The 27,375-nt window shown below is 46.2% G+C and overlaps 2 protein-coding genes across 5 annotated transcripts; both read left to right on the forward strand.

Moving 5' to 3' along the window:
- Window positions 1-760: 760 nt before the first annotated feature.
- On the forward strand, window positions 761-15,175 carry TBC1D25 (TBC1 domain family member 25). 2 transcript variants are annotated; one of them, XM_049643783.1, is made up of 6 exons: window positions 761-1,002; window positions 2,785-2,894; window positions 3,847-4,001; window positions 12,876-13,003; window positions 13,114-13,302; window positions 13,578-15,175. In XM_049643783.1, the coding sequence occupies exons 1-6, from the start codon at window positions 883-885 to the stop codon at window positions 14,937-14,939; spliced, it is 2,064 nt and encodes a 687-aa protein (XP_049499740.1). In that variant the 5' UTR covers window positions 761-882; the 3' UTR covers window positions 14,940-15,175. The 2 variants fall into 2 exon arrangements, with proteins under 2 accessions (XP_049499740.1, XP_049499741.1); XM_049643784.1 differs by lacking the exons at window positions 761-1,002; window positions 2,785-2,894; window positions 3,847-4,001 and adding an exon at window positions 8,457-10,917.
- A 5,516-nt stretch (window positions 15,176-20,691) lies between these two features.
- On the forward strand, window positions 20,692-24,243 carry RBM3 (RNA binding motif protein 3). Of its 3 annotated transcripts, none has more exons than XM_049643785.1 (7): window positions 20,692-20,789; window positions 21,380-21,499; window positions 21,754-21,860; window positions 22,504-22,609; window positions 22,706-22,811; window positions 23,242-23,327; window positions 23,659-24,243. In XM_049643785.1, the coding sequence occupies exons 2-6, from the start codon at window positions 21,397-21,399 to the stop codon at window positions 23,300-23,302; spliced, it is 483 nt and encodes a 160-aa protein (XP_049499742.1). In that variant the 5' UTR covers window positions 20,692-20,789; window positions 21,380-21,396; the 3' UTR covers window positions 23,303-23,327; window positions 23,659-24,243. The 3 variants fall into 3 exon arrangements, with proteins under 3 accessions (XP_049499742.1, XP_049499743.1, XP_049499744.1); XM_049643786.1 differs by having other exon boundaries at window positions 23,242-23,323; XM_049643787.1 differs by having other exon boundaries at window positions 23,245-23,327.
- The last annotated feature ends 3,132 nt before the right edge of the window (window positions 24,244-27,375 follow it).

A 27,375-nucleotide genomic window follows, 5' to 3' on the forward strand; every position in this document is an offset into this window, starting at 1 on the left:
TCCTTTGTTAGAAATTACATTTGTAAATGTATTTTGTCTGTATTTTGTCAAACCATATGGATGTGCAATGAAGTGAGAAGCATGCCTTCATATTGTGATTCGAAGAATCTAAAATATGCTCATTCAGCTGATATTTAGTGGACTAATATTAAATATTAGTATTTAATAACAGGACTGACCTCAACGTGTTGTGAGGATTAAGTAAAACGAAGGCAAACAAAAAACCAGGACCTCCAGAGAGCATAAAAATCGCTTTTTTTTTTGGTAAGTTATTTATTGAAATACATTATGCAGGCAGAAACTGTAAAAGTCACGCTTCACGAATTTTCACAAAGTAAACTATTCTTAAAAGATTCTGGAAAAAGGATTATTTTTCCGTTCAGCATACTCTTTTGAAGCGAGGGACACAGGCATTTGAAATAGATGACATCATCTGCTATTCAGAAGGGGGAGGCGACTAGGAGCGGGACGCGGGGGTCTTGACGCCAAGCGCAGCAGCTTCCTTTCCCCGCCCATGCCTCTCGCCTGAATGGGTGGTTACTGTAACACAAGTAGGTGAATCCGGAAGTAAAGTGCCCAAACAACCAAACCGCAGACGAGGGGAGGTGGGACCTCAGTAAGCGCCTGCGCACTGGCTAAAGTGAGGCAATACACTCGGCTTTAGGGGCGGGATACCTGGCAACAGCATCCTATGCGCATGCGTAGAGGCCGTCTCCACCCTGTGCCAGGTGGGAGGGGCAGTAGGGGGGGCGGGCAGGGTCGCACGGCGCCCTCTGCGCCTGCGCTCAGGCGCAAGGTGGGGCCGCGGGCGCCTGCACTCTAGAGTGTTCACGAGAGTAGGGGGCAACGGTCAACCGTCGCCCTGAGACGGGTGGCGGCGGGATGGCGTCGGCCTTAGGATCCTCGGATTTGGCCGGCTCTGGAGCGCCCCCACCTGGTGGGGGAGCCCAGGCGGCGGCGGCTGAAGAGGAGGAGCGAGAGGTGGTACGGGTCCGAGTCAAGGTGAGGCTGACAGCTGGTCGGCCAGCCCGACTGGGGTGTCCACAGGAGGGGAAGGCGTTGACTGCCCTAGGTTGGAGGGCGGGACCCGAGATCTGGGGTGTTACCTGAGGGGCGAGGCTTGAGGGCGGAATGACAGTGGTGGGGACGGGGGTGGGGCGGGGGGAGGCAGGACCTGGGAGTGCTGGGCAGGGCTTGAGAAAATGGAGGGGTAGGGGCCTCAGAAATGGATGGGTGGAGATTATGGGTAGAGGGGAGGGGCTCTAGGGCTGGGGGAGGGGCCCTAATAGTTAAGAAGTGAGGCCCTGAGGAATGAGGGGGAGCTGCTGGTGTCTGAAAAGGAGGTGCTGAGGTCAGTTAACATGTGTGTTAAGACTACACTTTTCTTGTGTGTCCCCACCCTGGATGAGCTGACACGCTTGTCGGTAAGACGAACAGCTAAATAAATGAGATGCTTTGGACACTGGTGAACGCCATGAGGAAATAACGAAAAAGCCTCTGAACTAGGGTGTTACTTTAGCCAAGGTTGTACCGGGAAGTCCCTACAGAGATATTGAAGGAGCAGAGACCCAAATAAAAAAGGAGTCAGCTATGTGCATACCGGAGGAAGAATGGAAGCAGAGAGAACAGCAAGGGCAAAGGCTGGGAGGTGGGGATGAGCTTGGCATGTTCCCTTAGGTTCCCATATTTCTGGAGCGAGAGGGCAAGGTCAAGAGTGGGTAGGGGGGTAAAGCAAAGAATTAAAAGAGGGGCATATTGTGAAGGGCCTGTGGCATGTATTCTAAGAAAGCTGTTGTGATAGTTCCAGCAAGTGGTGATAGTGGCTGGGACTAGGGTGGTGGCATTGGTGTTGATGAGAAGAAGGTAGATTCTGGAAAGAAGTAAACAGATCACCTCAGGGTAATACAGGAAGCTCTAAGGTAGAGGTTTGGGAATTCAGAAGAATTGATGCCTGAGCTGTGAGTGAGCCAGTTGAAGAAAGCAGGAAGGACTTTCCAGAGAGGGGGATCAGCACAAGCAAAGTCCTGGAGCCAGGATGTATTCAAAGTAACTTCCAGCCATTTGGTAGTACCAGAGCATAAAGTTCAAAAAAGCTGACTGAAGAGAGGCTGGCTAGGGTCCTATAGACCCGCCTTCTGGGGACCCTCAGATTGCCTTTGAAGAGATTTAAGCAGGGGAGTATTGTCGATAGATGTGCCAAATTGGTGCAGCATGGAGTATTGATTTAATGGACGCCAGACCGGACATGGTGATCCTGACAACCAATCGGGGGGACACAGAAGAAGGATTGGGTGGGGGCGTCTGGGTGGCTCAGTCGGTTAAGCATCCAATTTCGGCTCAGGTCATGATCTCGTGGTTCTTGAGTTCGAGCCCCTCATTGGGCTGTCTGCCGTCAGCACAGAGCCCGCTTCGGATCCTCTGTACCCGTCTCTTTCTGCCCACCCCTCTCTCTCAAAAATAAATAAACATTTTTTTTAAAAAGAAGGATTGGGTGTCTGGACTATTGCAGTAGCCTCCTCCTCACTAGACTGCTGCTTCCTCCCTTGCCCCCAACAGTCTATTCCTCCAAGAGCATCCAGAGGATCCTGTTAAATCCTAAGTCAGATCACATCCTTCCTCTGCACAGGACCCTCCAAGTCAAAAACCAAAGCCCTCACCATGGCCCAGAACATCTGCCTCCATCTGCCCCTCCCCCAACTTGTATGACCTTGCCTCCTATCCCTCACTCCACTTCATCGTGGTGATGTAGACCCTGGTGGCCTACCCTGTGTCTTCTCTCCCCAGAAGTGTGAGAACTTCTTGCCACCCGAGTTCCGCTCTTTCGCTGTCGACCCCCAGATCACCTCGCTCGATGTATTACAGCACATCCTCATCCGAGCCTTTGACTTAAACGGGTGAGTTATGGGATGCTGGGGGACCAACCATTAGGCCACCCACCTCAACAGTGGTTGTTTGGCTTTTAAGTTGTTGTTTGGTAGGGATTTTGTTTGTTTGTTTTATTATTACAAACACTCCCCCAGTGAACTGCCACTTTTGCCTATCTGGGAATATTTGGGGAAATGTACTCAGGATAAATTCCTAGCAGTAGTATTTCTGGGTTAAAGGGTGTATGCTTTTTAAAAATTCAATGGATGTTTCCAAAATGCTCTCCAGACAGTTTTTTTTTAACTGATTTACAGTCTCACCAGCAGCATATAAAATGCCTGTTTTCCTCAAAAACATTGGTTACTAGAAAACATTGGAAAATTTGCCAACCTGATACATGAAAAGTGGTGTCTCTTGGGGACAGGTGTAATGTGATGGTTATTTTGTTGTGGTTGTTATTTTGGAGGAATACATGCACATGGTAGCAAATTCAAAGAGTACGAAAGTATTGAATACTTAGGCTGTGTCCATGGTTACCTTAGTTATCACACAACATACTTCATTGCATGGTTGCACAAGTGTAAGTGAAGAACAAATTCTTAGTTGTTGTTTGACTTTTTTGCATAAACATTTTTTGTTGTGAAAAGTAAACATACAGATTGCTTTATTTTTTATGCAGTAGAAAGGCTGCTGTCTTCCCACCTCTTTCCCTGAACTACCCTGTTACCCTCCCTAGAGGGGACCAATATTCTTTTTCAGTGTGCCCTCTAGATTCAAGCAGGTGTGTATCTGCTTCTGGGTTTGTGTAACAAAGTAGAGATAATCAATCTGATCTCAAGCTGCCCACAGTCTTTGGCACAGTACCCAACACTTGATAGTTGTTCAGCATTGTCTCGGTCTTCCCTGGCATCTTGTGGAAAATGTCCCTGAGGCCTCTGGGGCACTGGGGCACTTGAGAGCTGCCATACTTCCTCTATCCAGGAAGAAGAACTTTGGCATCAGCTACCTAGGCCGGGATCGGCTCGGGCAGGAAACTTACCTCTCACTCCTGTCTGACTGGGACCTCAGCACAGCCTTCGCCACAGCCTCCAAACCTTACCTGCAGCTGCGTGTAGACATTCGGCCCACTGAGGACAGTGAGTATCTGGCACCCTGGGGGCACTGCTCTGGGACCCACCCTTTCCCTAAAGGATGACTCCACCCCTTACAGTACAGTCCCTCACAGTGGGCTTGGAAAGAAGGTATATTAGGTCCAAATGCTGATTTGGCCACTAGGCCTCAATTTCTTTATCTGTAAAGTAGAAAAAATGGTATCTTAGGGCCATCGTGAGGATTAAACAGGGAAAATCATGGAACACTGCATGGTTGCATAGTGAAAGCTCAAAAAATATTACCTCTAACAACCGTAATTATATTATATTTACTGTTATAACATATAACCTAGTGATATAGGTTATAATTATATAATGCAGTATAACAATAGAGGTATAGTATTGTATGTTTCCGTTATAATAACACATAAATATAACAATACTGATTATAATAATGATGGTTGTATTTATTCATTCATCCTGACTCATACTCATTTGTTTGCACACTTGCTCACTCATTCATCATTGCCTTGATCTCTCAGCCACTTCATCTCTTCTTATATTTGTTCCCTGACTCTTGCCTGTGTTGGTTCCTGGGAGCACACAGATAAATTAAGACAGGGACCCAAAAACTTAATTACAAACCATATATTGGATGCTAATATTGTATCAATATTAAATGTCCTGGGTATGGTAATGGTATCATGGCTGCCAAAGGAAAATGTCCTTGGTAAAAACACCGTTAACTATTAAGAGATAAAGTGTCATGATGTCTGTCAATAATTCAGCCAAAAAAAAACAGGTATCTATATGGAGAGAGCGAGATGAAGCAAATGTGGCAAAAATGTGAACAGGGGAGCTAGATGAAGGGCATATAGGTGTTCAATGTATTCATGTTTCTAACTTTATTGTAGATTGAAATTTTTTTAATAAAAAGTTGTGGAGTGGAAGCCTCAGAAAATTCACATGCCCATTTGGGATGACCAAGGTATTACTAACGTCATACTAACACAAATAGCTAACATGTGTCGAACACTTAGGACCATTCTACACCCATAATATTCATTAGATTGTCAAAACAATCCTACAGGGTAGGCATGATGGTTATCCCTATGTTATAGATGAGGCTCAGAGAAGGGATAGGACTTGTATATGTCACACAGACAGTAAGTGGAGGAGCAGGATTTGAACCCAGGTGGTGGCTAAACTAGCTCCAGAGTCCTTGTTCTTAACCATTTGATTCTGTGAAATTATGGGCTTGTTAAGATTGGCAGCCTTGAAAAGAAGAGAGGCAGAGAGAGAGAGAAAAAAAAACTGGAGTCAGAGAGAAAGATAATGACAGAGATGGGCAGAGAGACAAATGGAAAAAGGTAGCCAGAGACAAGAACTTCTTTTATTTTTATTTATTTTTATTTTTAATTTAAGTACAAGTTAGTTAACATACAGTGTAATAATGATTTCAGAAATAGAATTTGGTGATTCATCACTTACATATAACACCCAGTGACCATCCCAACAAGCGCCTTCCTGAATACCCATCATCCATTTTAGTCCATCCCCCCATTCACCTCCCCTCCAGCAACCCTCAGTTTATTCTCTGTATTTAAGAGTCTCTTAAGGTTTGTGTCCCTCTCTGTTTCTATCTTATTTTTGCTTCCCTTCCCTTATGTTCATCTGTTTTATTTCTTAAATTCCACATATGAGTGAATTCATATGATATCTTTCTCTGACTGATTTTGCTTAGCATAATACACTCTAGTTCCATCCACATTGTTGCAAATGGCAAGATTTCATTCGTTTTGATCACTGAGTAATATTCCATGGTGTGTTGTGTGTGTGTATACATATATGTATGTATATGTATATACATGTGTGTATATATATGTATATACATGTGTGTATATATATATATATATATATATACACACACACACATGCATATACACACATACCACATCTTCTTTATCCACTTATCAGTCAGTGGACATTTGGGCTCTTTCCATACTTTGGCTTTGTCAATAGTGCTGCTATAAACATTGGGGTGCATGTGCCCCTTCAAATCAGCACTCCTATATCCTTTGGATAAATACCTAGTAGGGCCATTGCTGGGTCATAGGGTAGTTCTATTTTTAATTTTTTGAGGAACCTCCATACTGTTTTCCAGAGTGGTTGCACCAGTTTGCATTCCCACCAGCAGTGCAAAAGGGTTAGCCTTTCTCCACATCCTCGCCAACATCTGTTGTTGACTGAGTTGTTAATATTAGCCATTCTGACAGGTGTGAGGTGGTATCTCGTTGTGGTTTTGATTTGTATTTCCCTGATGATGAGTGATGTTGAGCATTGTTTCATGTGTCTGTTAGCCATCTGGATATCCTTTTTTTTTTTTTTTTTTAACGTTTTTTTGTCTTTGAGAGACTGAGAGAGACACAGCACCAGCAGGGGAGGGGCAGAGAGAGAGGGAGACACAGAATCCAAAGCAGGCTCCAGGCTCTGAGCTGTCAGCACAGAGCCTGACAGGGGCTTCAATCCGTGAACCATGAGATCATGACCTAAGCCAAAGTCTGACGCTTAACCAGCTGAGCCACCCAAGCGCCCCCATCTGGATGTCTTCTTTGGAAAAGTATCTATTCATGTCTTTTGCCCATTTCTTCACTGGATTATTTGTTTTTTGGGTGTTGAGTTTGATAAATTCTTTATAGATTTTGGATACTAACCCTTTATCTGATGTCGTTTGCAAATATCTTCTCCCATTCCATCGGTTGCCTTTTAGTTTTGCTGATTGTTTCCTTTGCTGTGCAGAAGCTTTTTATCTTGATGAGATCCCAATAGTTCATTTTTGCTTCTGTTTCCCTTGACTCTGGACACATGTCAAGTAAGAAGTTGCTGCGGCCAAGGTCAAAGAGATTGTTGTCTGTTTTCTATAGGATTTTGATGGCTTCCTGTCTTACATTTAGGTCTTTCATCCATTTTGAGTTTATTTTTGTGTATGGTGTAAGAAAGTGGTCCAGGTTCATTCTTCTGCATGTTGCTGCTGTCCAGTTTTCCTAACACCATTTGCTGAAGAGACTGTCTTTTTCTCTTTTCTTTTTTTTTATGTTTTATTTATTTTTGAGAGGGAGCAGAGAGAAAGGGAGACACAGAATCCGAAGCAGGTTCCAGGCTCTGAGCTGTCAGCACAGAACCTGATGCGGGGCTCCAACTCACCAACTGTGAGATCGTGACCTGAGCCGAACTGGGATGCTTAACCAACTGAGCCAGCAGGTGCCCCCAAGAGACTATCTTTTTTCCTGGATATTCTTTCCTGCTTTGTCAAAGATTAGTTGGCCATACGTTTGTGGGTCCATTTCTAGGTTCCAGTGATCTATGTGTCTGTTTTTGTGCCAGTACCATACTGTCTTGATGATTACAGCTTGGTAATAAATTTGGAGTCTTGAATTGTGATGCCTCCAGCTTTGGTTTTCTTTTTCAGGATTGCTTTGGCTTTTTGGGGGTCTTTTCTGATTCCTTAGAAATTTTAGGATTGTTTATTCTAGCTCTGTGAAGAATGCTGGTGTTATTTTGATAGGGTTTGCATTGAGTATGTATATTGCTTTGAGTAGTATTGACATTTTAACAATATTTGTTTTTCCAATCCATGAGTATGGAATGTTTTTCTATTTTCTTTCATAAGCTTTCTATAGTTCTCAGTGTATAGATTTTTCACCTCTTTGTTTAAGTTTCTTCTTAGGTATTTCATGGTTTTTGGTGCAGTTGTAAATGGGACTAATTCCTTGATTTCTCTTTCTGCTGCTTCGTTATTGGTGTATAGAAATGCAACCAATTTCTGTACATTGATTTTATGTCCTGCGACTTTGCTGAATTCATGAATCAGCTCTAGCAGTTTTTTGGTGGAGTCATTTGGGTTTTCCACATAGAGTATCACGTTGTCTGCGAAGAGTGAAAGTTTGACTTCCTCCTTGCTGATTTGGATGCCTTTTATTTCTTTGTGTTTTCTGATTGCTGAGGCTAGGATTTCCAACACTATGTTGAATAACAGTGGAGATATATATATGCACACACACACACCTGTATGATTTCTGAGTATCTCCTCTTACTTTGGAACATCTTCCCCATCCACAAGCTTATACAAATATTCTCCTATATTTTATTCTTATATGCTTATTATTTTCTTTAAAAAAATTTTTTTAATGTTTATTCATTTTTGAGAGAGAGAGAGACACAGCACGAGCAGGGGAGGGGCAGAGAGAGAGGGAGACACAGAATCTGAAGCAGGCTCCAGGCTCTGAGCTGTCAGCACAGAGCCCAACGCAGGGCTTGAACCTATGAACCGTGAGATCATGATCTGAGCTGAAGTCATGCAACCAACTGAGCCACCCAGGTGCCCCTGCTCATTATTTTCATTTTTTGCATGTAAATCTCTACTCTGTGAACACTGTGGTAAGTACACTTAGCTCTCAAAAAATGCCAGATAAACAGTTAATTATGCCAGTATCATTTATTAAAGATACACCTTTTTTACACTGATTTGAAATGACACTTTTATCATACACTGAATTCTCATGTGTACTTGGATTTATTTCTGGGCTTTCTATCACATTCTACTAATTGGCTCCATTTTTATATTGCTGTGCTAACACCATATTTTTATCACATTGGTTTTGTGGTTAATTTTGATAAGGCAAGCATTGCCATCCTCCCACTGTGCTTTTTCTTGGCTCTTCTTTTTCTTAACTATTCTTAAAAAATGTGAATTCTTTCATATGATCCTTAAAATAATTTTATCCAATTCCAGGAAAAACCCTGTTAGGCTTCTGATTGGCATTGCACAGAATTTATATATTAATTCAGGGTTTGGGAAGTTTGACAAGTTTATAAGAAAATGTAGTACGCATACCATATATTATGTAATACCACAAGCAGGGCCTGGAACAGCACCCCATAACAGCACTTGGATGCTTCTTCAGGGAAATGTGTGCGCATTCCCACTTAGTAGATTACATAAAGACTATATATAGTCTCATGGCAGTTCAGATCAGGCTTTACCACGGGATAAGTTTGTGCTCATAGAAATCCTTTGCTCATTCTATTAATGGGTTCTTTCTTTCTTTTTTTGGTCAATATAGGATATCTCTCTCTTTTCCTGTAATATGTTTGGTCTTGAACGGTGCTTTTTCTGACATTCACATGGCTGCACTTCCTTTCTGTTTGTTAGTGTTTACCACATATACCTTTAGATTTCTTCAACTTTCAGCCTTCCTCTATCATTTAGTTTTAGGTATGTCTCTCACAGAAACCCCATAGCAGGATTTATGCTTTTTTTGCACAACTGACAGTGAAATCTTTTCCCCTCCAGTCTCTCCCACCCTCACAGGCCCTTGAAATGGAAGCTTTGGGACACTTTTAATTCTTATTTTTCCTCTTTTCCCTAACTTTTAACCTCTGAGTTTTGGTTAGTTAGTAATTTCTTTTTATAAATTTTTTTTATGTTTTATTTTATATTTGAGAAAGAGACAGAGTGCGAGCAGGGGAGGGGCAGAGAGATGGAGACAAAATTTGAAGCAGGCTCCAGGCTCTGAGTGTCAGCACAGAGCCCGACACGGACTCGAACCCATGAACCATGAATGAGATCATGACCTGAGCTGAAGTCAGACACTCAACCAACTGAGCCACCTAGGCGCCCCAGTAATTTCTTTTTAAATTCTAGGCTATCATTATATTTTCTTTATAGTAGGTCACTTGTGTCCCAGGAATCCTAATGTAACACTTAATATTGCAAACTCCCAATCATTGCGATGGGATTCTTGAGCAAACGGCTAAAAATTCGTGAGATGTCTTTAGTGCAAAAAGGGGACTTTGCTAAAGCACAGGGACAGGACCCATGGGCAGAAAGGGCTGCACTGGGGTTGTGAGAAGTGACTGACTATACACTTTTAAGTTAATGGGAGTTAGGGATAGTGTAAGTCTCTAAGGAATTTGAAAGTAAAGCTTTTAGGACCTTGAGGGGCTGCTGTTAACATAAGGTTACTTTTAGTCTTTAATTAGACAAAAACATGAAGGAAGTAAGGCATCCATGAGTTCCTTGGACAGGGTCACCCTGCATGTTTCAAATATCTATCAGTGGGCTGCAAGCTGTAAGGAGATTTAATTGAAGCTACATTTTCTATTGCCTTTGTTTCCCTCATCAGTGGTATCTTTGTCATTTCACGTTTCACTATACATATTAAAAACTTGTGGCCTGTCACTATTTACTCTCCCTTTTGCCTTCCCCCACTTTGATCCCCTGAAGTTATTCAGTAGTCATTTGCTTAGAGAACTTCTTATTCTCCAATAAGGTGCACAGGTTACATGTACTCCTCTGACCAAAAATGTCTTTCTTTGGCCATGATTGATATGTGCTGTCTTGCCTGGGTGGGGGGCCCATGCATCTCAAGCGTTTCTTCTCAGCGCTCCATGGGTGCTACAGGCCACTGTCTTCTTGCTTCCAGAGTTGAGGAACAGAACTATTTGCATCTTAGTCCTCCAGGTATCTCTACTTTTTTTACTCAAATCGTCAAGCTTGAGCTCTGCACCTTGAAGGGGTTCTTCTGTTTTGTCTTACATTAAAAAAAAAATGTTTATTTATTTTGAGAGAGAGAGTGAACGAACAGGGAAGGGGTAGTGAGGGGGGCAGAGAGAGAATCCCAAGCAGGCTCTGTGCTGCCAGTGCATAGCCCAATGCTGGGGCTCGAACCCACGAACCATGAGATCATGACCTAAGCTGAAACCAAGAGTCGGATGCTTAACTGACTGAGCCACCCAGGTGCCCCTTGTTTTTCTTTTTCTTTCTTTTTTTTTAATATTTGGTCTTTCAGATCATTGGTTTGACCTTCATCATTTTACCTGTTAAGTGTTTTCATGCCTTGGAAAGACCACTCTGGCAGCTGTTGGGAGAGAGTGGAGAGGAACAAAGAGGGAGTTTCAGGTGAGAGATGTGGTGGTTCAGGCTACAAAGCCAAAATGAGAGAAGAGGTGGAATTTAAGTATGTTCTATGGGCAGAAGCCACAGGACTTAGTGACAGTTTGGCCCTGGGAGTTGAGAGTGGGAGGCTGCAGGGATGTCTCTCAGGTTTCTGGCTCAAGCAGATGAACAGATAGAGACACTGTCTATTCACATGAGGAGCAGAGGAGGAGGTCGTGTCGCAAGTGGATCTTGGGTTCTCTTTTTGGATCCCTTAGGTTTTCAGTGCTCTATGAGACATCCAGGGAGAGGCAGTGACATCCAAATAGGGCCTCGAGTTTCCTCCTCCCTCAGCTGTGTGGCAGAAGGCACAGTGGACTCCATGGACATGCTGCTTAGGGACAGCATTTGCCTGCAAATTACAATGGCTTAAACAAATCAAAGTTGATTTGCTTCATATTGTAGAGTTTGATATTGTATCAAGTATTGTAAGATTTTATATTGTAGAGTTTATAGAGTTTGACATAGCTGTTGTCAGTTTAGCAGCTCTGTGGTTCCAGGGCTGACACCTCTTAAGTTTCTCAAACTTCCTTTCATGTGGCCACTGCCACTTCAGCCACCACATCACATTTGTGGTAGGAAGACAGGATGTGAGGGGAAGTAAAGAAGAGAGGAAAGAGACAAATTTCTATTGATATTCCAAGGGTCAAAACTGGAGAGAGCCAGTATAGCGCTATTTCCTCTAAGACACAAATACTTTCTCTAAAATCTGTCTGGGCTCTGGAGTCCGGTAAACAAGATTCAGATCCAGCCGTACCATTTCCTGGCTGTCAAGTCTTGGCCAATTACCATTCCAACCTTTTTTGTCATCATCTACAAAATGAGAATGATCATGGTAATCTCTACCGATTGTGGGGTGAAGGCTAGTGTGAATAGTAGATTAAGAGTTTGGGGGCACCCGGGTGGCTCAGTTGGTTAAACGCCCGCCTTGGGCCCAGGTCATGATCTCGCAGTTTGTGAGTTTGAGCCCCGCATCCGGCTCTGTGCTGACAGCTCAGAGCCTGGAGCCTGCTTCAGATTCTGTGTCTTCCTATCTCTCTCTCTCTCCCCCTCCCATGCTCACTCACTCACTCTCTCTCTCAAAAATAACTAAACATTTTTTAAAAAGAGGTTGGGCTCTTGGGGTACCTGAGTGGCTCAGTTAGTTAGGGGTCTGACTCTTGATTTTGGCTCAGGTCATGATCTCATGTTTGTGGGTTCGAGCCCCGTGACAGGCTCTCCACTGGCAGAGCAGAGCCTGCTTGGGATTCTCTGTCTCTCTCTCTGTCTCTCTCTCTCTCTCTCTCTCCCTCTCTCTCTCTCTCCCTCTCCCTCTCTCTCCCCCCCCCCCCCGCTCACATGCTCTCTCTCAAAATAAATAAATAAGCATTTAAAAAAAAAAGAGTTTGGGCTCTTGAGCTTTGGGCCTGGGCTTCAAATTTCAGTTCTTTCACTCACTAGCTGTGAGGCCTTGGGTAACTATCTTCTATTGATTGTGCCTGTTCCCTCATAGAAAGAATCATGATAATAATGGTGCCTAACTTAGAGAATATGGATGTGAATGTTAAATGAGTCAATATTTGCAAAGGGCTCAGAATACTTCCTGGCACTTAGCACCATGGAACTGGTAATGTTATCTAGTGTTCTTATTATTTCTATTAAACTTAAGCCCTTGTCACAGTGCCTGGCACATAGTAAGTGCTCAATAACTGTGACTTCATACATTAAAATATTGCTTAGAGTCTACCCAGCCATTTTGTGAGACCGTTACCACAAAAGAATTATTCATGGTTTAATTTTCGCCTGATTTGGATGACATGGGAAGAGAAGGTGGGAGTCATTCATTGCCCCGTGGGTAGCCTGGCTGTAGTAGGATAGGAACCCAGCCCTGCGGTCTGGGACTCTGACCCCCATTCTCATATTGTCTCATTCTGTGTGCCTAGGCCCGCTGCTGGAAGACTGGGACATAATCAGCCCCAAGGATGTCATTGGTTCTGATGTGCTGCTGGCTGAGAAACGGTCATCGTTGACGACAGCTGCCCTGCCCTTCACGCAGTCTATCCTCTCTCAGGTGGTTTCAGGGACCCCTGTGGCCAGCTGTAGCTGGCGCCCCAGACTCTGAGCATGCTGTTTGGCACCTGCCCAGCTGACAGGTGGCCTTTCCCCCTCCTTCCTTCACAGGTGGGCCGCACCTTGTCTAAGGTCCAACAGGTGCTGAGCTGGTCATATGGGGAAGATGTCAAGCCCTTCAAGCCACCCCTGAGCGATGCTGAGTTTCACACATACCTGAACCACGAGGGCCAGCTCTCCCGCCCCGAGGAGTTACGCCTGCGGATCTATCACGGTGGTGTTGAACCCTCCCTGCGAAAGGTGAGCCGCCTCGGTCACTCATCAGATCCATCACTCGTGCAGTCGTGAACAGCACATGAGACACATGCAGCGGACCACGCCATCATGGGATGGCATGGACATGTTCCAGAGCAGCAAGCTCTCCTTCAGGAGGGCTAGAGGCAGAGGTGGGAAGGCAGACTTTTCTGAAGGAAGACAAAGGCCCCAAGGCCACAGGGTGGATGGTATCGGATATACACTGGGATGTGGTGGCTCGTTTGTAGAACCTCAGCCTTATCCCTTTTGTCCCTGGCCAGGTGGTGTGGCGGTACCTGTTGAATGTGTACCCAGATGGGCTGACAGGCCGCGAGCGGATGGACTACATGAAACGCAAGAGTCGCGAGTATGAACAGCTCAAGAGCGAGTGGGCACAGCGAGCAAGCCCTGAGGACTTGGAATTCATCCGCAGCACAGTCCTCAAGGATGTGCTGCGTACGGACCGGGCCCACCCCTACTATGCAGGGCCTGAGGATGGCCCGCACCTGCGGGCACTGCACGACTTGCTCACCACCTATGCCGTTACCCACCCACAGGTGTCCTACTGCCAGGGCATGAGCGACCTTGCCTCGCCCATCCTCGCCGTCATGGACCATGAAGGCCATGCCTTCGTCTGCTTTTGTGGCATCATGAAGCGCCTGGCCGCGAACTTCCATCCTGACGGCCGAGCCATGGCCACCAAGTTCGCCCACCTTAAGCTGCTGCTGCGACACGCTGACCCTGACTTTTATCAGTACCTACAAGAAGCTGGTGCTGATGACCTGTTCTTCTGTTACCGCTGGTTGTTGCTTGAACTGAAGCGTGAGTTCGCCTTTGATGATGCCCTCCGCATGCTTGAGGTCACCTGGAGTTCACTGCCACCCGATCCTCCTGAACATGAAGTAGAGCTCGTTGGACCCCCCAGTCAAGTGGCAGACACTGGCTTCAGTGGCCACAGGGGAAGGCCCATGCGACAGAGGCACATGCTGAGGCCTGCTGGTGGAGGAAGCAGTGCTTTTGAAGATGCTGTTGACCACTTGGTCACGACCAGCCAGGGGCCTGGTGGCGGGGGGCGTCTCCTGAGACAAGCCAGTCTGGATGACCTTCAGCAACTCAGGGATCACACGGGCTCCAGGAGGGACCCTCGGGTCCAGCTGCCCCACCCAGCTGCCCTTATCAGCTCCAAGTCCCTCTCTGAGCCCTTATTGAACTCCTCAGACCCACTGCTCTCCTCCTCTTCCCACCCTGATTCCCCATCCTCCTCATCTCCACCATCCACCCAAGAGGCCTCTCCTGCTGGTGATGTGGCTGCAGGATCCCCCTTGATGCCAGAGTTGGGCTCCCCACAAGAACCTGGGAAGTCCCTGCCACCCCCACCCCCACTGGGCCTGCCCCCACCCCAGGAGTTTGGTCGGGGGAACCCATTCATGCTCTTCCTCTGCCTCGCCATCCTGCTGGAGCACCGCGACCACATCATGCGCAACGGGCTAGATTACAATGAGCTGGCCATGCACTTTGACCGCCTCGTGCGAAAACACCACCTGGGGCGTGTCCTTCGCCGGGCCAAGTCTCTCTTCGCTGATTACCTGCAGTCGGAGGTGTGGGACTCAGAGGAGGGGGCCGAGGCCACAGCCCCATCTTGATCAGGTTGCTTGCAGCCTACCGTCAGCCCCACCTGGTCTCTGTTCTTTGCCATGAGGGCCTACACATAAGACGCCACCTCCCTGCCTGTCAGCCCTTGACCTGTTGGAGTGCAGGGTCCTCTCTCCCCAGGTCTGAGAGTATGGGACTATGCTTTGGCACTGCCCTGTGGAGGCCACGGCCTCTTTTCTCAGTTTATGTTGTTTCATTTTTAACAACTATACTTTGCACACATGAACGTTGCTGTGGTCTTGTGTATTTCTCCGCCCTCTCCCTGGTTTTTGTTATAGATGGAGTCCCCAGGGGCTCTTAACCTGATGGAGCTGAAATAACTTCACTTGGTGGAGGGTGGTTCCTACTCCCCCAGTGGCAGGAGAGTGGGTGCTGAGGCTTGGTTCTCAAAGGAGAGCCCAGGTCAAGGACTGCCTGGAGATAGCCTGAGGCTGTTTTGTGGTACATCTGTCTGCCTGGGAGCGACTGGATTATGGCTGTGAATGTATGTTTTCAGGACAGGCCCCAAATGAGGGATGAGAGAGAGAGTTCCTGACTCCAAAAGGGCAAGACTCATCACACAGACTGGACGGTATAGGCTACTTAGAAATGTTGGGCCAGCCACTTCTGCCATTCCACATGTCACCATCTCTAGGATCCAGACACTCCCCTGTGAGTCTTACTGCTGGCAGTCCTGGGCAGGGGGCTGAGGCTATTCTTGTCACTTGCTTTGGGACCAGCCTGAGGGACTGTGGCCTTGCCATGCCTCGGGCTCTAAGCCCTAAATTGGGTTTCCAGCTCACGAGGGCCTGTCTTAACAAGTTAGCAATAGAAACCACTCCTCAGCTTTCTCTCTCTCACTTTTGTTGGCACACAAATCAAGCACTGATAAAACTCAGGCCCTAAAAGAAGTCACCCACTTATTTGAGAAGATAATGATCAAAAGAAGGCCCTTTTCCCCCACTTACTTTCTCAGAAGGTGGATTCTTCTGTAGGCCAGTTGCTGTCCTCCCCAAAGGACATGGCAAATGATGGGTTAGGCAACTGGGTTCCTTCAGGTTCTGGCCTGGCTGCACCAGGTCCTGGCCAGAAATTGCTGCACTAGGCTGAGATGAGAGGCATTGGGGCAGCCATCCTCCCATCTGTCTCCCTCAAGAATGCCATATAAAGCTGGAGATCACCCTTAACAGGTTCCCATCATGACCCGGTATTTGGAGGGGAAGCTGACCATTACTCTGATGAGGGCTCAGGCACCGGAAAAACAGGACAAGACCATTCTGTGTCTAGGGTACTCCCAAGTGCAGATAAGGTGCTCAGACATATGCCATCCAAGGGCTATCCAAGATTGAGCATCTGGCCCTCTGAGGACCTGAAATGTCCCCTTTGTCAGTCACCAGCTGATACCCTTTGGGTGCATTCTGTGAGTAATGAGCTCAGATATTTGAGGGGTCAGACAAGTCAATTTTGTGTATAGCAGGTTGGGACCTCTGAGGGTCAGAGGGGTCCTTTCTGTGAATAGGAAGCTCGGATACCCTGAAGGGCAGAAACCTCTATTAGTCCCTGAGGACACTTGGGGTTTCTCGTCCCTGCCAAGGTGGCAAACAGCACAAGCCACTGACTCCCTTGCCTGAAAGCAACCCTGGAGTAACTAGAGGGAAACATGAGTTCCAGAAACCACAGCACAGCTATGAAGACCTATGGGAAAATGGAAGGCTGTCTCTAAATGGACTATGTTTTGAGTGGCGATGGCTGCAGGCAGCAAATATGGGATAGGTTTAAATTCTGGCTCTTCCCTCTCCCCCATGTTGTGTTGGGAAGGCTCTTATATGCCCCTCATTGCAGACATCATCCAAACCACTTACAGTTGACTGGGGAGCTACCATCAGGGCAGCAAGAACCCTGTTGAGGGGAAGAAATGAGCAGCCAGAGGCAATCACCCCTCCACCCGCCCCCCTTCAGACACCAGGGCTGGTGGTGACACCTAGGGAGATGGGCTCCTCTTGGGGTTTAAAGATGAAACCTCTCAGAGGAATTGTCAAGCGGTGTGCTAGCAGATGGGACACCACTTGACTCACTCCAGGTGACTGAGCAGGGTTGAATCTGGCCTTCAGCCTTCCCTCAATATGCTGTATATGCCAGAACAGCCACTTACATAAGGAGAACGTGAGCTCACCACCAAAGCAACTAGACACCAGGGTAGCATAACTGCCTCCAGAGAAAAATAAACTGGATGTATTTGTTAGCCATTGACATATAACAAATTACCCCCAAAACTTCACAGCTTAAAACAAACATTTATTTTCTCATTTTCTGAGTGTCAGGAATCTGGGAGCCAGTCAGCTGGGTGGTTTTGACTCAGGGTCTCATCTGAGGCTTCAGTCAAATTGTCAGCCCAAACTGCAGTCAGCTGAATGCGTGACGTGGCTGAATGACCCACTTCCAATGTAGCCCACTGACGAGGCTGTTGGCAGGGGGCTTCGGTCTTTCACCACCTGAGCTTCTCCATGCAGCTCCTCACAACACGTGGGCCCAACAAGCAGGCAAGAGACCACGACCAAGACAGAACTGTAGTGGCTATTATAACCTAACCTCAGAAATGACATACCATCACTTCTGCTGTATTTTCTTGGTCACTCAGACCAACCCTGGTACAACATCGGAGGGAACTACACAGGATGTGAATACCATCAGGCAGGGATCACTGGGGGCTATATTAGAGGCTGGCTACCACACTGGATGACATATAATATCTGAAGCAGAAGTACTGGGACAGACATGAAGAATTTTAAGTACAATAAATAAGAGATAATATTAGAATATAAAACCAGAACAAGTGGGGCACCTGGGGGGCTCAGTTGGTTAAGCATCCGACCTTAGGCTCAGGTCATGATCTCTGGGTTCATGGGTTCAAGCCCCATGTCCAGCTCTGTGCTGACAGCTCAGAGCCTGGAACCTGCTTTGGATTCTGTGTTTCCATCTCTCTCTGCCCCTCCTCTGCTCACGCTCTGTCTCTCTGTCTCCCTCTCTCTCTCTCAAAAATAAATTAAAAAAAAAAAACATTTAAAAATTTTTTTAAATTTTTTAAAAGAAAAAATAAAACCAGAACAAGTGATATAAAAAGGACCCAAAGGAAATATTAGGTATGAGTATAATAGGAAAAAGGAACAGAAAAATACTGTAAATGGAGAATATGAAATGGGATGTCAGAAGTTTTAATATAATAGCAATAACACAAATATTTAGAACACAGACACTCATTGGATTAAAAAAAAAAAAGGTCCAACAACATACACAAAGATTAAGAAATGTTGAAAATGAAAGGATGAAGAAAGGATACGGCAGACTAATAACCCAAAGAAAGCTGGGATAACCATCCCAATAGCTAACAATACAATTTAAGATCACAAAAGAGAAGGACATAGACTGATTGACAAGATACGTCTACCATAAACACATATACTCCTAAGGAGTGCTGAACAATATATTTTTAAGCTCGATATATAATCATTACATATATATAAAACACATTCCTTTTCTTTCTTTTTTTAAAATATTCATTTATTTTTGGGAGAGCCCAAGCAGGGAAGGGGCAGAGAGAAGGGGACAGAGGATCTGAAGCAGGCTGTGAGCCCGATATGGGGCTTGAGATCATGACCTGAGCTGAAGTCGGATACTCAACCGACTGAGCCACCCAGGTGCCCCTATAAAAACACATTGCTGTATAACCCACCACTTAACAAACAGAGAAGACTCCTTTTATGCTTATACTTAACAATTACAAAAATAGACCACGATAGGGCACAAAGAAAAGTTCAATGAGTTCAAAAGTATCAATATTAAGCATTATCTCTGACCATAATACAATAAAATTAGAAACATCAAAAAGCTAAAAGAAAAAAAAAGCCCCCAGTTTTGGAAACAAACATTATTAAATAACCCTTGGATGAAAGAAGAAATCATAAAGAAACCTTAGAAATGTTTACAGGGGCTCCGGAGTGGCTTAGTCGGTTAAGCATCTGAGTCTGGATTTCAGCTCATCATGTCATGATCTCATAGTTGTGAGATGGAGCCCTTGCCGGGCTCTGCACTGGGCATGGAGCTTGCTTAAGATTCTCTCTCTCCCTCTGCCCCTCCCCACCCCCCGCGTGCCCACACTCTTTCTCTCAAAAAAAAAAAAAAATTACAACTAGGGGCACCTGGCTGGCTCAGTCAGTAGAGCATGAAACTCTTGATCTTGGCATTGAGAGTTCAAGCCCCACGTTGGGCATAGAGCTTACTTAAAAATATAAATAAATAAAATGTTAAAAAAGAAATATTTACAGCTAAATAATATAACACTACTGAAAAAAATTGTAGCACACAGCAAAATCAGTTAATAAGAGAAACCTATACCTTTCAATACTTTTATCAGGAAAGAGAAGTTGAAAAATATACACTTTAAGTCCAATAAAATGATTACTTGTGGGAGGAAGAGAACAACAGTTGGGTGCAGGATTAAAAGAATGAATAAAATGAGGGGCTTTGCATGGAACAACAAGGAGGATGTGTCATGAACTGTAAGAATATGATCAGAGATCAGACACTTTGAAAGGCAAACAAGTACTTCTTTTTTCATGGGGGCTCAGATTCTCTGAGGGCTATCTAAGGCCATTATATATGTGGACAATGTGAAATCTATTCATATCCATCCTGGACATAGGAGGTCTGGATATGGCAAAAGCCAGACAAGTCCATTTTGTGGATGCGTACCATACCGTAATGTGAAAGTTAACAAATCTAGTCTGTGTTGGGAGGGCTGACCCTCAGAAGGAGTTCATTCTATGGATAAGAAATTTAGTTTCTGAGAGCAGACTAACCCGGTCCTCCTTGATGCAGAGCTCAGACACCCTGAAGGCTGGAAAAGACCAAATCATGAGCAGTGAGCTCAGCCTCTGCTTTAGATAATTCCACTGTGTACTGTGAAAGTCCTTTCTGTGGATCAAGGGCTCGGGAACCCTGAGTGATAGCAAAAATGGTTCTGTGGATTGGGATTTATTCCCTCTGAAGACTGGAGCATCCTGTTTTGTAGAAGGTATCGCAGGCAGTCTACTGGCAGGGAAATCAAGAGACTGGCTTCAGGAAGCTGTCAGATAAGGAGGAGGGCTCAAGTCAGAAATGAGAAGTAATGACGCCAGGAAAAAGGATCCCATGACAAGCAGCTAGCTGTTGGGTACAAAGAAGTAAAAATAGGGATCAGGATTAGACACTGAGAAATCGCAGGGTCTGACGTTAAGGACTGTGAAGGGTTAGGACGGCAGGGGCAGTGAGGGATAAAACATCGGGCCCTTCAGGTATATGAGAGGACTGAGAGGTGAAGGAAGTTATCTGAAGATGGTAATTATGTCGTCAGGGCCCTTCAGGAAAACGATTGAGATGGCGAGGGACACGTCGGAACCAAGGGGGAAAATCAGGTCAAGGATAGCGAGGGTGATGTCACGGACGGAAAGGGGTATACGCGAAAGGTCCGAGCGCAAAAGGGATGGAGACCGCTGGGCCAGTGAAGGGATGTGGACCGCAGGGCGCATCAATTACAGGAAGGTTGCCTCCAAGCCCGGAAGCGTGCTGAGGCTGAGGATATTGGTCCGTTTGCTCTGCCGTACCTTCCTCCCACCCCTTTCCACGCCCCCTTACCCTTCGCACCCCCCCTTTACCCCGCCCTTGCTGGCTTCAGCCAATGAACATGCACGCTCGTGCGCGCGAGGGACGTTCCGTGACGTACTCGCTACGTAGGCTTTATCAAGCGTCTTCCCGCGCGGTAGTCTTCCCAGTCTTTCTTCTCCGCGGCGGTAGCTGTCCTTCTGGTCCTTGTGCTTAACTTGCAGGTGAGCAGTGCATGTCTTGCGGGCTAGCTGCTCCTCGCCTCACTGATGTGCGCCGTGCCGGCCAGGAGCAAGGTGCACGAGTGGGGAGAGCAGCGGCTTCTGACACGTAGGCTTGGGCTTCTCCCGAGTGGGCGGGTCCCGTGCTCAGGAGTGAAACTTTGCTGTTGGTGGGAGGCTGGTGTGCTATATCCGAGTGCGAGGAATGCTGGGAGGGGTTGGCGACATCTGTGGCGGCAGTGGCCGCGCGACAGTCAAGTTTGTGGGCTCCTCTTCCCCCACGTGACCGGCGCCATCTTGTTCTGCGGGCACTGAGGGAACGCGGGGATGTTGTGGGCCTGCGCAACGGGACAAAATGACGGGCGTGGTGGTGGAGGGTGGTCTGGGCATGCGCGAAGGCGGCCCGCAAATGGCCGCTTGCCTGGTCCAATACCGCAGATTCCCGCCTTTTCTGCTCGTGTTCTCTCTTTAGTTGCCTCTTGTTTACTGTCTACTTTTTATTGCCCCTTTTTTTTTTCCCGTTCTTTCTTATTTTCAATTTTTTTCTTACCATGTCCACGGTGTCTCCCACCTTTTTTTCATATTCCCCGTAGTACCCGAATTGACTGCCATGTCTTCTGAAGAAGGGAAGCTTTTCGTGGGAGGGCTCAATTTCAACACCGATGAGCAGGCTCTGGAAGACCACTTCAGCAGCTTCGGTCCTATTTCTGAAGGTGAGACATGAGCCAGATGCGTGATGAGTGGGTATTTGTGAAAGTATTGGGAGCCTTGCATTTCAAGAAATATAAGAAAAATCAGGACCCTAGGCTTTTACATTTTGCTTTTCCTGTTGCTAGGCCTAAGGTGTAGTTTTACAGGAATTCCATAGTTTTCAATTGAGGATTGGTGGGAGATGTTCATTGTCTACCCGATGGTCTTTTGTCGCTTTTCATTTCTTTTTACTCACATTCTCTCTCCTTTCCCCCAGTGGTCGTTGTCAAAGACCGGGAGACTCAGCGATCCCGGGGTTTTGGTTTCATCACCTTCACCAACCCAGAGCATGCCTCAGATGCCATGAGAGCCATGAATGGAGAGGTGAGGCCTCCTGCCTGCATAGGGGCCCTGCCCCCATCTGCCACTTCCAGCATTCTTTCTGTTTTTCCTTCTGTGTCTGCTAGGGGCAGCGCGGCCACCAAACCCCGCAGTGCCCACTCACAGGAGCGTGACTGCCTTCTGTTCTAGGGGGTGGAGGGCAGCGGCAGACAGAGCCGGGCTGCCTGGGAGGCGACGACTGGTCCTGCATGAGGCCGAGAAGCCACCTGTGGATGGTTGACCTGCCCTGGGCTTAGGTAGTAGAGTCTGCAGACCTGCGGGCCTGGCCCGGAGAGGACCTCGTGAGTCTTCTGGGATGGACTCTGAAGTCTCAAACCAAGAGAGGTGTCTGTCTAGCCCTAATAGTGGGGCAGCTTATAGGAGTGGGGAGGAGAACTCGGCCTGAGTTCAGTCAAGATGTAAGTAGTAGCAGGGGGAACACGGTGGATTCAGGTCATTTTGTGGGGTTCTATAGCTCCTGATAAAGCCATTGTGGTCAAAGGAGCTTGTTCTGGAACATGGCACCCAGAACCTGGTGCCCAGCAGGAGTTTCTGGGCTCTTTTGCCCACCTGCCCTACCCATTCTTCCCTTACCACTGTCCTGTCTGACCACCAATCCATCCTCCTTGTGTCTCCCCACACCTAGTCTCTGGATGGTCGCCAGATCCGTGTGGATCACGCGGGCAAGTCGGCCAGGGGAGCTAGAGGGGGTGCCTTTGGGGCCCATGGGCGTGGTCGCGGCTACTCTAGAGGTAGGTGCAGTGGTAAGTTTGGGTATGGGAGGGAGCCACTTGTTAGTGACCTCTGTCTGGACAACTGCCTTTTAATTTTTTCTTGATCTGCTGTAGGTGGTGGGGACCAGGGCTATGGGAGTGGCAGATACGACAGTCGACCTGGAGGATATGGGTATGGATATGGATATGGATATGGAAGGTCCAGAGACTATGGTGGCAGGTGGGTAGCCAAGGGATTGGGGTACTCTGGTGGCGCTGCTTCCTTCTTAAGAGCTCAGCTTCCTGAGAGTTCATACGTGCCCATTTTAGTGTTACTAGCATTTGTTTCTACAAAATGCAATGAAAGTATAAATATGAAATTTAACACGTTTTGGGTTCTGTATAGTGCATTAATTGTAAGATGGCGTAGACATAATGTACATAACATGTATCATTTGTTAGTTGTATATATTGCATTTATGCTGTAAGTATCCTACACGTAATTATGTGATTTCTGTACAGTATTCATGTGCTTGAATATATCCCATTTTACACATTGAAGCGCATGTTATAATATGTCAAAAATGACAGGATATGTAAATAAGTATGATTGTTAATATCAAGGTGTATAAACTACATCCTTGTTAATGCTGACGTGTGTTTTTTCCCAGAAGCCAGGGCGGTTATGACCGCTACTCAGGAGGAAATTACAGAGACAATTATGACAACTGAGATGAGGCATGTGCACCTAATGTAGGTGAGGCTTATATGTTGCCACTGAGCAGACCTCTGTCCACCAGCCCTGTCCTGTTCGTTCACTCCCCTTCTGCCTGCACATTCTTCACCTGTCCCACCTGACACCATTCCTAGGCCTCTTTGTTCTCAGGTGCCTTGTCAAGGCTGGTCTGCTGGGGGTGGGGCGTGTCTAAAAACCTGTCTCCCCTATAATCTACACTTGCTGGGCATGGAGGAGATGAAGCGGTATTGCTGTTGTCCAGCCTTCAGCACTCCTTGTCAACCCTGGGAGGTGAGCATGTTTGCCTGTGCCTTCCCAACATTACAATTCTCCCCCTTCTTACTGTTCTCAGATACACAAGGAATAAAACTTCTGATCCAGGATCATCCTTCCAAATGGCTGTATTTATAAAGATTTTTGGAGCTGCACTGAAAAATCTGTTTAGTACATCAACTTCTATTTTTGAATTGAGCTCCCAAGGTAGCTTGTTACAAAGACCTTTTAGAAAGTTCCATATGTCTTTTAAAGTTTTTCCTCCCATTTAAAGACAAATCCTGGGACATTTGTAGAGTCTGGGTATTTTTCTTTTTACCAGTTTTTTAGTTTGGGCTCTCAGGATTACGGGCTATGGCAAAAAATGTTTGGTCACTTTTTTTTTCAAATGATGTGCATTTAGGGACATTTTAAAAACCTGTATACAATGTTTATCGTGATTAGGAAGCAATTTCTAAATGCAGCTGCAAGAACATGATTAGAGGTGATTTGGGGTTTTTGTTTTGTTTTTATTCAAGGTCACCACCCTGATACACAGAAGTTTCTTAGAACTTGTGAATGTCCTTTTCTTTAATACTGGAAGAAAAAATACTCTGTTGTGTTTCACTTAGCATTTAGGATGTCTTTCACGGAGCTGATTAAAAAGTTGAAATGTGAAAACAAACTGATACTGATAGTGCTTTTTCTTTGTTCAACCTAGTTTTCAAACTTAAAATAGGAGATCAAGAGGGGAGGCTTTCAAGAAGAAATTTAGTTGGGGGGTAAGCAGTGGTTGCCAAAAGAGTCTCCGAGTTTGGTTGGGGTATATATACATGAAGTGTGGGGGTGGGTCCCTGAGATGACCTCTTCCCATTGTTTTGAATACTGTCAGCTTGGGAATCAGACTGCTTGGGTTTGCATCTCCCTAGTTTCTCTGAGCATCAGGTGGGTGCCATCACAGGATTGTTCTGAGAATTAAAGCATCAGATGGGATTTAAACATTGGCATAAACAGCATTTCCAGTTTCTTTGAAATGTTGAAAGTTTATTTTGAGAGCACGGGTGGGCAAAGAGGGAGAGAATCCCAAGCAGGCTCTGCTGTCAGTGAAGAGGTGGACACAGGGCTCAAACTCATGAATCTGGAGTTCATAACCTGAGCCAAAATCAAGAGTTGATGCCTAACCCACTGAGCTACCCAGGTGCCCCAGTCTGGTCTGGTTTTGTACCTTAGCTCGTCTTCATTCCTCAGTCCTGATTCCAATGAGTTATGGCTTCCACCTGGCTGATAGCCAAGTACCACCAGATTGTAGGTTCCAGAACATCATAAACGGCCTTATTCCCTCATTTATGCAGAGTGTGTTAGTGAACTGTGTGTTCCCTCAAAAGTCCTATGTTAAAATTCTCCCCTCCCCAATATGATGCTATTCAGAGGTGAGGCCCTTGGGTGGTTAAGATTAGGTGCGGTCATAAAGGGTGGTGCCTTCCCTCTTCTGTTCTCAGCCATGTGAGGATACAAGAAGAGGGCTTTCACCATAGCTAAACCAAGCTGGTACCCTGAACTCAGACTTCAGCCTCCAGAACTGAGTTTATAAACCACCCAGTCTGGTATTGTTACAGCACCCTGACTGTGACTATGGGTCCCTGTATTGTGAGAGTCCCAGTAGTGGAAGCCTCCTGGTCCCAGCTAGTTGGGACAGGCCTCAAGGACCATTTCACCCAAGCACTTGTGAATCTTCTTTAGCAGGTGGAGAACTTCTCAGAGCTGTCTGGCCCACTGAGCCAGGACCAGGTAAAGGCATGACTGCCACCACCACTTGGATATTGGGTATTTGAGGAGACATTCTGTGCTGGGTCTTTGGAGGGCTAAGGCAGTGGAGGCTGGCAGGAAGAATACCACTACTGCCTTGTAGATAGGCTACAGCAGGGGGGTACCTCTGCTCCCTGCCTGTCAGGAAGTAAAACGTCCTCACCCTTGACATGTTCCAAGACAGGATCCCATAACCTACCACAAAGTTCCTGCAACAAAGTGATCTAAGTGAAGCCCATGAAGACCATAGCTTCCTAGACCTAAAAAACTTGGTTGACCTGACCTGTTGTGATGTTAGAAGGTACCTTAACAGGGGTGTCTTGGCTGGCTCCAGTCTGTACAGCATGTGACTCAACCTTGGGGTTGTGAGTTAAAGCCCCACATTGGGCGTAGAGTTGACTTAAAACAGAAGGTCCTTGTAATCAAGCCCAGGGAGGCCCAGTCTTGCTGTTTATTTGCTCTAAAGAAAAAGGCTTAAGAGGACTCCTGTTTTCTTTGTAATTGCCAATCCAAGTTCCCAGGTAATGGGATGCAGACCTGTCAGTCCTCTGCTTTCAGTTTGACCAGAAGTTACCTAGTGTTCTCTACTGTGCAAGTTCCTCAAGAACCATGGAGACCAGAAACTCCCATGCAGAGGTGCCTTGGAAACCTCTGTCCTAAGGCCCGTGAAGGCCAAGTAAGTCCCTGGCTTGCAAATATTTCAAGCCTTGGATCTTGCCTATACCCCAAATTTTGATTCAAACCTCTACTTTAGACACCCTGCCTCCTTACCCCTTCCAAGAATAAATCCAAGGCCTTGATCTTCCCACTCCATGTGGGCTAAAAACTGTTTTCAGATCTTGCTTCACAGTTCAAATTTCTCTGCCTCAGGCTCAACAGGTGTAAAATGGGAAATGATAATGCCCACTTCATGGACTTTTAGAACATGGCAAATTACTGATAGTAAACCCACACCCATGCCCCATGCACTCTGGGTTTGGGGGTGTAGGAAATTTTTTGTTTGTTTATTTTGAGAGCAGGGGAGGGACAGAGAGGGAGAGAGAATCCCAAGCAGGCTCCAAGCTGTCAGCCCAATGCAGGGCTCAAATCACAAACCATGAGATCATGACCTGAGCCAAAACCAAGAGTTGGACGCTTAACTAACTGAGCTACCCAGGCATCCCAGGTGTAGGAAACTTTCAAAAGGTTTTTCTTTTCAATTAAAAAAATATTTTTTAATGTTTGTTTTTTTGAGGGAAAGCAAGTAAGGGAGGGGCAGAGAGAGGAGACAGAATCCAAAGCAGGCTCCAGGCTCTGAGCTGTCAGCACAGAACCTGATGCAGGGCTGGTACTCCCAAACCACAACATCATGACCTGAGCTGAGGTCAGACTCTTAAGCGACTGAGCCGCCCAGGCACCCCCAAAAGGTTTTTCAAAGTAAGTTGCTGTGAATACTTCAGGGACGTAAAAAGACATATCAGATAATGATCACTAGCCAGTGTTCTACCACTCTGCTTCTCAGGACAAAACCTACTGTCCCTGCCAGGATCCATCTTCACCCCATCATCCCTCCCCAGGCTAACCTAAAGGCTGTGATCCTTTATCATTCAGAGTGCACAAAGATCTGAGAAACTAGAAGCAGCAGGTGTTTTTTGGTTTTGGGGTTTTTTTCAAATTTGGTACAAGACCTGACTTGCAGCTTTTCTTAATCTTTTTTTTTTTTTAACAAGTTTATTTATTTTGAGAGAGAACTCGCAGGGGAAGGGCAGAGAGGGGGGACAGAGGATCTGAAGTGGGTTCTGTGCTGACAGAAGAGAGCCTGATGTGGGGCTCGAACTTAGGAACCATGAGATCATGACTTGAGCCGAATCAGATGCCCCACTGACCGAGCCACCCAGGCACCCCGTAATCTTTTTCTTTTTTAAGTTTATTTTTTAAGTAATCTCTACACCCAATGTGGGGCTCAAATTCACAACTCCAAGGTCACGAGTCGCATGCTCTTCTGACTGAGCCAGCCAGGTGCCCCAGAGCT

The sequence above is a fragment of the Panthera uncia genome, chromosome X (genome assembly GCF_023721935.1).
Source record: "Panthera uncia isolate 11264 chromosome X, Puncia_PCG_1.0, whole genome shotgun sequence".
Classification (NCBI taxonomy): Eukaryota; Metazoa; Chordata; class Mammalia; order Carnivora; family Felidae; genus Panthera; species Panthera uncia.

What these genes read in the sequence shown, in the direction of transcription:
- RBM3 (XM_049643785.1), top strand. Translation starts at nt 21,397, where the DNA reads ATGTCTTCTGAAGAAGGGAAGCTTTTCGTGGGAGGGCTCAATTTCAAC. An exon ending in CTTCGGTCCTATTTCTGAAG is followed by an intron (nt 21,500 to 21,753) that starts GTGAGACATGAG and finishes CCTTTCCCCCAG; the next exon opens with TGGTCGTTGTCAAAGACCGG. An exon ending in TCCAGAGACTATGGTGGCAG is followed by an intron (nt 22,812 to 23,241) that starts GTGGGTAGCCAA and finishes GTTTTTTCCCAG; the next exon opens with AAGCCAGGGCGGTTATGACC.
- TBC1D25 (XM_049643783.1), top strand. Translation starts at nt 883, where the DNA reads ATGGCGTCGGCCTTAGGATCCTCGGATTTGGCCGGCTCTGGAGCGCCC. An exon ending in TGGTACGGGTCCGAGTCAAG is followed by an intron (nt 1,003 to 2,784) that starts GTGAGGCTGACA and finishes TTCTCTCCCCAG; the next exon opens with AAGTGTGAGAACTTCTTGCC. An exon ending in CGAGCCTTTGACTTAAACGG is followed by an intron (nt 2,895 to 3,846) that starts GTGAGTTATGGG and finishes TCCTCTATCCAG; the next exon opens with GAAGAAGAACTTTGGCATCA.